The sequence below is a fragment of the Abrus precatorius genome, unplaced genomic scaffold (assembly GCF_003935025.1).
Source record: "Abrus precatorius isolate BTA unplaced genomic scaffold, Abrus_2018 Scaffold6, whole genome shotgun sequence".
Taxonomy (NCBI): domain Eukaryota; kingdom Viridiplantae; phylum Streptophyta; class Magnoliopsida; order Fabales; family Fabaceae; genus Abrus; species Abrus precatorius.
This window is the reverse complement of record NW_020874406.1, coordinates 13,646,694-13,658,233: the sequence shown is the minus strand read 5'-3', so window position 1 is coordinate 13,658,233 and position 11,540 is coordinate 13,646,694. Positions and strand designations below refer to the sequence as shown.

General features: G+C 33.1%; 1 protein-coding gene across 1 annotated transcript; it reads left to right on the top strand.

Moving 5' to 3' along the window:
* The first annotated feature begins 7,779 nt into the window (after positions 1-7,779).
* LOC113869735 (phosphatidylinositol/phosphatidylcholine transfer protein SFH11) lies at positions 7,780-11,540 on the top strand. The gene is made up of 11 exons (XM_027506194.1): positions 7,780-8,275; positions 8,362-8,461; positions 9,139-9,405; positions 9,646-9,723; positions 10,240-10,341; positions 10,465-10,514; positions 10,659-10,767; positions 10,874-10,996; positions 11,072-11,206; positions 11,299-11,340; positions 11,416-11,540. The coding sequence occupies exons 1-11, from the start codon at positions 7,899-7,901 to the stop codon at positions 11,458-11,460; spliced, it is 1,428 nt and encodes a 475-aa protein (XP_027361995.1). The 5' UTR covers positions 7,780-7,898; the 3' UTR covers positions 11,461-11,540.

The window sequence follows — 11,540 nt, the reverse complement described above, 5'->3', positions numbered from 1 at the left end:
TCGCGTTTACTATTTGTAAATGGAAAATAAGGTAGCGGGCTTGGGCTTGGGCTTGGATCTCCAATCCGTGCTCATGTGTATATTTATGTACCTAATGGATAAAAGAGAATTTATGCCCTTTCACTTTGTACTTGTACGTAAATTAATTGACACGAGGCAACAAGTGAAGTCTGAAAGTCTTATTATTATTATTATTATTATTATTACATTTTGATTGAAATTGTGTTCTATTTTCATATTACTTTTTAATTGAGGTGGCCTTCAATTTAAACTCAAACAAGTACCTTTGGTATATTTCAGCAAACATCATTTTAACAATAGATCAGAATTAAAAAATGTGTATTTAGTGTTTAATTATAATAAATAAATTTGATTTTGTATTTCAGAATTAAATAATTAGTAAGAAAAGAGGATAAGATCCTCTGCATAATTTATATTTGTTTTTTTAACACTAATAATTAGATAATAAATTAATTTGTGCAAATTTGACTTTTTTTTTAATATCATCCATTATTTTTAAAATGTTTTTAAATTTATATGTGATACCAATTCGTGTATATGACAATTTATCTAACACGTTTTTTAACATTGTGGACTCGTGATTTTATACTTATATGTTTGCTTTTTTTTTTTAACCTACTAATGTATAATTATATAATGTTCCTACAAAAGATATACCCGTTCACCATAACTTCTGCCATCGCATATTTCTGTGATATTTTCATACAATATTTTAGATTCTCCTTATTTATAGGAGGAGGGTACTTGCAATGACACTCCGACAGTTAAGTAAGTATTCGGTATAGAATAATAAATGTTATTAAATATTCTGAAGTTCTTCTTTTATCTGTCTTTTTTACTTTCTTTTTATAGGCATAATACTGGATTAATGGGCTTGATGAGTCAGCCCTAGATTAGCCGTTTGACTACTTGAATAATTAACCTTTTTTTATTGGTTATTTATCTTAATTAACTTGTTAATTTATTTTGATATGATTAAAGGGTGACGGTGCCTCTCGTTCGAAAGTGAAGTCAAAGGAGTGATGAGGCCGAAGGGGTGTTGGTACCACTCGTCCCGAGGTGCGGCCGAAGAGATGTTGGTACCCCTCGTCCAGATGTGAGGCCGAAGGGGTGTTGGTACCACTCGTCCCAAGGTGAGGCCGAAGAGATGTTGGTACCCCTCATTCAGATGTAAGGTCGAAAGGGTGTTGGTACCTCTTATCCAGAGGTGAGGCCGAAGGGGTATTGGTACCTCTCGTCCCGAAGTGAGGTCGAAGGGGTGTTGGGTTCCTGATTTTTTTAAGGATGACCGAATAATGCCTCAGCAAACTTTGGAAGCGAGATTACTAGACAATTGTAAAAGTTTAACGCTGGAAAAATATGATGGAACTTCTTATCCTAAGGACCACATGGATATATTCACTACATAAGTCGGCCTTTACACTGACGATAGTGCCCTACTATGCCGAATATTCCCAACATCGCTCCGTGGACCAGTTTTCAATTGGTTCACTAGATTACCGCCCACTTCCATATACTCATTTGCAACGCTTGTCATGCGCTTCAATTTTCAATTTATCACCAGTCATCCTCATCAACTAACCTCGTTGGCTCTGGTTAATATTCGCAAGGAGAAGAAGAAAACACTCAGGGCGTTTATGGAACGTTTTAGGAAAATGGCCCTCTCAATCCAGAACTTGGATCCGGCAATTGCGACTCATCATCTTACAACAGCCCTTAGGCCAAGTCTGTTTGTCAACAATATCTACAAAAAAACTCCTGTCGACCTAGATGAACTACGTTGCCGAGCAACCAAGTACATGCAGATGGAAGAACTGACTATGTTCTGCAACTAGGCCCAGATGGAGCAAGTGTCGAGTCGAAGAGAATCTGAATGGAACGAACACACAAGAAATAAACACGAAAACAAGGACCAAAAGATTAGAGTTGAACGTCTCCTGAGAGGACCTAGGTATTCGAGTTACGCAATGTTAAAAACCAATTAGTCCAGGGTACTCGAGCAGACTTTAGCAATAGAGATATTGATAATATCGAAGTGCGTGAACACCCTCACTCGGGCTAGAAATTGTAGTTTGTAAATTTAGTGCACTCTTTCCTTACTCGGATTTTGTCCTCTTAAAAGAACATGAAGAAAGGTTTTCCTGATAAAGTCTTTAACGAGACACTTCATCAATAAAATAATAGAACTTTCTTTATAACTCAACAGTCTCTTATTCTCAACATTCTTTCCTGGGTACCCCACTTGGCTATGGTTGAATAAAAATTCCCTCCCGAGTACCTCACTTAGCTAAAGTTGAATCACTATTCCCTCCAGATACCTCACTCGGCTAAAGTTGAATCAATATTCTCTCCCGAACACTTTACTCAGCTAAGGTCAAATTAAATATTTCCTCCAAAGTACCTTACTCGGCTAAGGTCGAATTAAATATTCCTTCCTAAGAAAGGTTGAATTGTCATCACCTATCGGATATCTTGCTTAACCAAGATTCATATATTTTCTCTCAACACATCTCGATTTGTTTATTTTCCCAATAACTTCGCTTGGTTTGAATGTTTTATCTCCTAACAACCCCCTTAGGTTAAGGGAGAATTTACATTTACTCATTCGGTTCAAATGTTCGCAAACGTTTACTATGAATGATTACTACCATGTAACTTATTCGATTCGAAGTGTTAACTAGCTGCAAATATCGTGGTTATTAATCATTTTTAACTTGTTCATTTTTTAGCCATGCATAATGTTGTTACCAAAAGTTTCCTCAGACACTTAACAAAATTTTATCAAGAAAGAAACTTTCATATTCCAAATGAAGGCACTAAAAGGTCAGGGTCTTACAAAAATGGGTGCTAATGGCACAGAACATACAAAAAATATGTACAAACCCCTTTTGACATAATTCATCTTTTAGACTAATGATCCCCGCGATTTTCCTATATTCGGTTGTTACTTCATTTAAAACCTAAGATGACTCCCCCCTTTTGATTGATGCTCCATTTAGGGGCAAATTATATAATCGGATTAAAAAAGATGTGTAAAATATTCCGAGTACCAATACTAATATATAATTAGTGGCAGCAATTGATGGATTGATCAATGGTGGAGCTAAAGCATAAAATGTTTTGAAATTGCCGTTTGATATTCAAAGTTAGCTATTTACTTCGGTATCAATATAATATTGTACTGCGATTTATAAAATTTAATATAAATTCGACAGTTTTCCATTATAAATCCCCGGGGTTTTGTTAAAAATAAAACGTTCAAATATTAATAATAAGTATACATATTTTTTATTAAATCATACAAACATGATATAAAAAATAACATTAAAATTTATGCAATAATGGTATATCACCGTAGTGTCGTAGAAGAGTACAAGTACCACACCGAAATACTTATTTTTAGCTAAACTCGTAATCAAAATTTTTAATAAATTGTAATTAATAATAAAAATATATTTCAAAGAATATATTATTAATATTTTTGAAAGATATTCACATTAAATTTAAAATATTAACGTAAACACTATTTAAAAGTGGAAATTATTATTTTAAAATGTTTAAAATCTACCCCAACATATTATAAAAAACAAGTGTTTTAAATATGGGATCTTATTTATTCGTTTCATGAAATTGGGGTGAAGAAATAGAAGGGAAAGATAATTGGGGAGACGAGGCACGTAGACAAACCAAAGTGAGGAAGGGTTTGGGAAATTGGGTAATCTGATTTCAGAATTAGGTGTCACGAGTAATGATTATTCATTATTGTTACTGAAGTGAAAAGATTCTCAATGTGGTAAAGATTTTATGGGTCATAAAGTGTTGGCAGTTTCTGTGTTGTAATTGGAGTAGGATCTGTAACGTGCTCCATCATCCAAGTAATGAACAAATGTTGCCAAATTTGAAAACGAATCATTTTTTCTGTGACGTGAAGACTCTTTCCACATTTCCAGCTACACGTTTTTTTCTAAGTAATATCGCACCTCCTCTTTCCTATTCTTTCAATCTTGCGCGGGTCCCCTTTAAATGCCGCTACAATATAGTATAAGTAATATTCCCCTGATATTTTTTTATTTCCATGATTTGTGAGTATCGAAACATTTTATGAATAAAATTTAATATGAATTATTATATTATTAAAAAAGTTAATTTTTATAATAATGTATAACTTTTACGGTTTTGCAAGCTGGTGACACCCTTCAGCAGTCACTTTTGAAAAGACCGCGTCATTTTGCGTATTGATTTTACCCAAGGCATAGAAGCAAGAGATCAAAATGTTTATAAAAGTGCTTTAGATTTTGAATTCTCCAAACCAGAAAAACCTTCCCTTTTTATATTAAGTTCCGTTCACTTCAAATTTAGAAAAACACTGCTTTACTTTTTAAAATTTTTAACGTGTATCACTGCATTTATATATTTGAAAATTTAATTAAAAAGATAACAAAATTTATTAAAAATATGTTAACTGTATTAAAAAAAAACCATTGCAATATATTAAAAAAAAAACTTTTGCCAGATTGTTGTGACGTATATGCATGAAATGTTGACGTTAAAAAAGAGTGGTAAGTAGAAAGAGCTACAGTGAAGTCCGAACAAGGAACAAGCTGCTTTCAACTCTGGATACAGCTAGCTTCGCTGTCCTCACTCTCCATAACACGCACGTGTGCTTTAAGATACTCACCAACGTGCCCCACACAGTGCTAGTATTTACGAGTTCCGTTTTTAAATATGTTTTATAAAATTTTATTTAAAGTTAATTTGGTACGAAAATAAATTGTTCAAATTTGATAACTTATTTTTTTTCAAAAAGGAAGTGTTTTTTATATTAAATAAATGTAATCGTTATGGGAAGTCCGAGTAGAGAGGTAAACGGGCCTGCTACACCCTGAAAGGGCTTTTTTTTAAGCTCCCTTTTGCACTTCATTTTTTTTCTTTTCACACTTTTAATATATTTTTGTAATATTTTGTTCTAAAAATACTCTTTTTTTTTTTTTGGCTTTTCTTCTATGTTGTCCTTCTGTTGTAAGAAAAGAAGCAGCAACTCTTCTCGGTAAACATGGCTAACCCAAGTTGTACTATGGTTTCTCTACATATATCAGTATGATATTCTGGAGATAAGGAATATCATAAATATTTATCAATTTCATGATTTTTAAATATCACTGTATATTTCCCTCATTATTTGTCAGCATAATAGAGGATCATTTTTATTGTTGCGACGCTTGAATCTCTCCGTTCTTCTCATTATTTTTCAACTTTTATATAACAACTCTGCACAGTGAATTGAGGTGTTTGACTGGGAACTTAGGTTCTTGACAATTTGAGATTGTTTAACACAATTCAAAAATAAAAGAAAAACACTAATAGATTTTGAAAATATTTTTTTGTTAGTCCAAAACAAATTTCTAAAGTTTTAGTTACAAAATTGTATTCATCCTTTTATAAAAGTTTAATTCTTAAAAGCATTTGAAGTTAACTTTAAAAATTAAGTTTCAATAAACAGTGATATCTTTTCAAAAATATCAAGCTTTTTTTTTTTACTTAAATAGTATAATTTTAAAAATAATTTTTCAAATTACTATAATTTAATTTTTTTTTCATGTCTAGTGCTTTTTTTTTATCACATCATATGATGTTTCAAACCTGCATAGTCGATATTAATTTTTACAATCTAGTATCACCTCATTCAGTTCAATACTATCTTAGATTTACACGTGGTTTTTTTATAAGCTTGTATCGCCCCCATAAGTATGCAACAATCTAAACAGGTCAGATGGAGTCATGTGGCCTATAAAAGAATTGATACTAATTTCAACAGTTAAAGTATGAGATTATTATCGTCTGTGGGCGATTCTTCTAGAATGTTAACACGTGTTATGAAAATTAATTTATCTTTTAAATAATTATTATAAATATATTTTTTGTTCACATTACATGTCTGAATATATATAATGTGAAATTGAACATAAATTACCTTGGATGCAAAAACATAAGGTTGGTATTAGGTTAATATTTTCTTTTGAAAATTTAGAATTTTTTTAGTTGCTATTTGAATATTACAGTACATGTGCTAAAATTGGACATTATATGGCTTTAATGTTACATGTTCTTAACTTTGGTCTCGGGTTTCAAAGTTCCACATCTTATTATGGCGAACCCTAATTTTTGGGGGAAGGAACTATTTGGGTGGAGATTAATGAAGCATAGAGTAAGAAAATGGTGGACCTGTAGTGGAGTTTTGAAGGGATGGGTTGCAACAAGGTTCTTGTTATTGTTGCGAAGAAAGATATACTAAGGGATAGAGGGAAACTTTATCATAAAAAGTTGGTGAATAGTTATTGGAAAGGGATGACTGAGTTTTATGAGACTCTTAAGAGTATCATGTCTTTCTTTCGTTTGACCTCAGTTGTGTCATAGCTAAGAGCTTGTTTAAATGCATCTTTGTTTTTGTTCACGAACAATGTTACAGTGATAATTTTGTCACAGTTGTGTTGTTTGTGTCATATAGTGAGACTCTTTCCCATTGCCTATTATTTAATCTTAACTATTGGATTAAAAACTCGATGTAGAATCCATACCAACTTATAGAAAAACCATCCTTCCAAGACTTTTGAAAAAAGATAGAACAAATATTAGAATTCACCAGTCACCACAAGTAAATGTAAAAAGTTGAAGCGCAAATATTGATATTATAAAGACAAAAAATGTTATCTCTAATTAAAAAAAAAATTAGAAAGGATAAAAAGAAAGATTTTGATCACCGTTTTAACTTATGCTTTGTTTTTAAATGAGTAGTGGCATGCTAATATAAACATGCTAGTGAGAGATGGCACATTTTAAGATTTTAAAAAAAGTATTTCAAAATTTTTATTTTTAAATTTATTTATAAAAAATATTATAATCTTAACTATCAAATTAAATATTATTAAATTTAATGATTAGAATAAATGGTCCATCACAATCTTATGTCAGAAAAAAAAAGATGTTAAAAATACCACAAGTAACTCTCTTGCGTTAATGTATAACCGGTACATATTTAGAGAAGATAATACAATACCCATTTTTATACTCTCGCCTTAAAAACTTCTCTCACCTAAGTTCATTATATATGCATGTCGAACGAAAAAAAAGTTCATATATGCACAAATAGCAATTTCTTCTACCATATGTAGAATTTGGAATTTAGAAATGAGAGAAAAATTTAAAAATTTATTTTGATTTGAGTAAAATTTGATACTTTAATTAATAAGTTTTGAATATAAGAAAATTAAAATAAAAATTAAGAAAAAAATACAAGATAAATTTCACTTATTTTAAAAATAAAAACTTAATTAATATAAAAAATTAAATTGAAAGAAATAAAAATATAACTTAAGCCTTTTTTTAAGAATAGAACGTGGCAAAAAAAAAAGAAAGTATTAATAGTTTAGAACCTGAGCAGTCGTCACAGCTGCGTCAATGTCATTCCCGAAAATGCAAATATACGTAGTTACGTCACTTTCACACTTTCCTCTGTACTTTTACTTGAACAAACTCAAACATTGGATGCCGAACTTCTTTTCGCGGTTTCTTAGAACACACGTCATTCTAATTCTATCCTTCTCCCACTCCAACATTTCCTTCCTTCATTCTTCTTCTTTCTCGCAAGTACAACTGCTTTTCTTTTTCTACCCTCTGATTCCATTTTTCCATGGAATTTAATTTCTGTTTTACTCACTTTTACGATAAACCTTTCTTGTATAAATAGGATTCATGTTTATCTTTATTCTTTAGTTCCGATTTTATTGTCAAAAATATAGTGGGAGTAATTGTTCATGCTAATAGCTTCCAAGGATACCCATATTCAATAGATTCTTATCAATGCACGTTTTCAGTTACAAATGAATAGTCAGAAGGATAAGGCCGAAGATAGGGACGTGATTATAGCAAAGGGTGATAAAGAAGATGAGTCATTTTCTGGCTTTCATGGATTGACGATAGACTTCGGTAGTGATAAGAGTAAGACCAAAACTTTTCATCCTCCGATTGAAACGCATTGGGATCTTCCTTCATCACAAAGAAGAAAGGATTCTTCTTCCCACCTGAAGTCACTGTTGTCTTTCCCGCTCAAGAAATTTAGAAGGAATAAAAGCCTGAAAATGATTCTAGAAGGAGCTCGTGATCCCAAAGATAATCAAATTGTGGAGTCTTTTCGTGAAATGCTTTTACAAGAGGGTCTTTTGCCACCTAAGCACGATGATTATCATACTCTTTTGAGGTATCTATGTATGTCTCTCTTGCTGTTCTGTGACAAGTTTGCACTTTGCAGGGCTGGTTTTTTAATTGCATTGCCTTTGATGTGAGGTTTCTGCGCATGAGGGATTTCGACATGCCAAAATCCAAGGATATGTTTCAGAATTATCTGAAATGGCGCAAGGAATTTCGAGTAGATAAGCTGGCTGAGGTGAATAACCCGAAACTTCAACATATGTTTCTTTTTTAGTATGAAATTTCTAATTGGTCGATACATGTTGAGTTGTAGTCTGGTAGAGGTGATTTAAAATTATTCTTTCTTTGATGTCTTGTAATGCATGTGGAGGTATCATTTGGATATGGGGAGAGGTTGATTTTTCTAAAGCATTTATCATGACTTGCCGTCTCAATGTAGAAATGGAAATGATGAATGTTAGTTACCCTTTTAATTTAACGAGTTTAATTTTGATACAAAGTAAGAGTAACGCAACACTGTCATCTAATTACATGACACCCCTAATTATCACTTTAAAGTAATTATTATAAAAGTTCATAATTTTTAAATAATAAGACAATTCGTGATTGGTTTGAAATTTAAAACCTTGAATGTATGTCAAAAGGAAGCTTTACATCTATACTCCTCCTCCCAGGGGCGTGTTTCGGGAATAGTTTGGGGGCTTTGGGACCCCCATTAAACCGCCAGCAGAAAATTTACCATGATTTTAGCATCAAAATGTAACCATTAATGTAATTTAGAAGTTCTTCACCTCTTGTTATTAATGTAATTTTTGTTAAAAATCGTTAAGTTCTTGCTTCATGCTACAATTCAGTTCAATAACGATGCTGATTTGAACTATTTATGGGCTTCACATTTTGATGCATAATCAGGAATTCAAATTCACGGAGTACAATGAAGTGAAGAAATGCTATCCTCATGGATTCCACGGGGTTGACAGATTTGGCAGACCCGTGTATATTGAGAGAATTGGGATGGTAGACCTTAACAAACTAGCGCAAGTAACCACATTTGAAAGGTTTATAAAGTATCATGTGTCAGAACAAGAGAAAACTCTTAAAGTAAGATTTCCTGCATGTTCACTGGCTGCTAAAAGGCACATAGCATCCACTACAAGTATCTTGGATGTCAACGGAGTAGTAAGCAGATTCTTCTATATATTTTGCCTTCTTATTAGAACTTGCTTACCATTTTCCCGACTCATAGTTCTTCAGATGGGGGGCGTGGGACTAGGGAAAGGTCTTTTAAACCATTCATGCAGACTATACAAATTGAAACCTCGTTATGGTCTATCTAGGTTCACTTCACTTTCTAGCGATCCATGTCTATATTATATGGTTTCTGAATGCTGATATGATTATTTGGCTGTATTCTTCTAGGGAATGTCTAATTTCTCAAAGCCCGCAAGATACCTCTTTATGGAAATTCAGAAGATCGATAGCAGTTACTATCCTGAGGTAATTTTTAGATTGTAGCTCGTACGCAGAAGATGATTTGGATATGCTTGTGAATTGTGATAAATGTGAGAAACTGGGGGTCAGTTTATCAGATGATAGGACAATGACCAGTTTTAATGTTGTTTACAATGATTCAGTAACATAAAATATTATAATCTATAAAACAGTTACTGGTTTTAGATCAAAATTTCTGGTACATTTATGGCGTAACTATCATATATAGTTTTATACGAAGTTGCGTAATGGAAGGGAGAAATCCTTTTTAGTTTTGGATGAACTGCTATCTCTAATTACAGTTTGCCTACATGTTTTTGATCTCTCTCCTTAGGGTATCAATATTTTTTTATGATGCAAGGTTGAACACTAACTTACTGATTACACTCGGAATTAAGACATGCCAGAATTTTTATGCAAAACAGTTTGCTAAGTTTCTTTTTAACAATCATAGATAGACCCGAGCTGCTTCGATATAGGCATTAGTGTGCAGTTGTTTAGTATTCATTTTTGTACTTGCAGACACTAAATCAGCTCTTCATTATTAATGCCGGATCTGGGTTTAGGATGCTGTGGAAAGCAGTAAAGACATTCCTAGATGTACGCACAGTAGCAAAAATTCAAGTATGAATCACTGAAACTACATATTATTTCGTTTTCGGATACCATGAAGTTGCACCTACTTTACTCTGGTAATATTACTCTCAAGCCTGTATCTGTGCTGAATGTACAAGATGACTGTTTCAGGTGTTGGGTTCTAGTTATCTCAATGTGCTGCTTGAGGCTATAGATCCGAGGTAACATGACTTCTGCATCGTTTAGCCAAGCTTTTTTCGATAGTAGCTACCTTGTCGATGAACTTACTTCTAACAAGTCAAAAAAAAAAAAGAGAGATTCTGCATTCAATGAAAGCTCCTATATTTGATTGTCTGATTATACAGTAATTTGCCAATGTTTCTGGGTGGCAACTGCACATGTTCTGATTATGAAGGCTGCATGATGAGTGATCGAGGGCCCTGGAAAATTCCAGAAGTGCTAGAAATGATTCAGGTTTGGCAGTACTGTGAATGACATCTCGAAGTTTTTCAGCGCGCTACTTGTCTTTGTATTGTCATATAGAAGCAGTTGAGAGGTGCATGTCTCATTAATCATGCAGGTTGTTAACTTGAGAGAAGAGATCGACGGTAATGCGGCTTCAGAAGATTCCTTGAGAGAAGAGATCGATGGTAAATGTGAAGTCAGTAATGTGGCTTCAGAATATTCCTTGATGCCCAATAAAGTGAGGAATTATTGAATTATTCACCTTTGTTCTACCAATGCGATGGGCACCTTTACATAAAATGATGAAATGCAGGTTGACATGCAAAACAAAGATGACTATACTATGAGTCTACTTGAGGAGGCGGCATGTGCAGGATCAGACTCGGCATGTAGGTCAGCATTACAAAAAATTGACTGTCTTGAAGCTGTTCTTGGAGACACCAAGAATGTGAGTTTTTCATACGATGATTCCATGTTACAGTTAAACCATGACAATCCAAAATGCTTAGGGGTTTTTGCTGATACTTGTACATATAGCAGAAAATCAAGAAGCTGGAAGACGCACTTCAGGACACCAGGATGGTGAGCTCATAAACACTGATGAATGTTTCCTCTAGCACTGCGAAAATTACAGTTTGTTTTACCTTTCTCTTTCAGGCCTTGAAGGAACTTGCACAGCTTATAGAACAGCCGAAAATGTAAAATTGGCTACTGTTAACACTGTTGCAGTTACTCAAATGATTATTTTTCCCCTTCTATTATTATTAGATGAAAGTTCAGCG

Excerpts from the sequence above, each read along its gene's own strand:
- LOC113869735 (XM_027506194.1), top strand. The coding sequence starts at position 7,899 with ATGAATAGTCAGAAGGATAAGGCCGAAGATAGGGACGTGATTATAGCA. Across the intron at positions 11,207-11,298 it reads TTCTTGGAGACACCAAGAAT|AAAATCAAGAAGCTGGAAGA; the intron begins GTGAGTTTTTCA and ends TACATATAGCAG. Across the intron at positions 11,341-11,415 it reads CACTTCAGGACACCAGGATG|GCCTTGAAGGAACTTGCACA; the intron begins GTGAGCTCATAA and ends TTTCTCTTTCAG.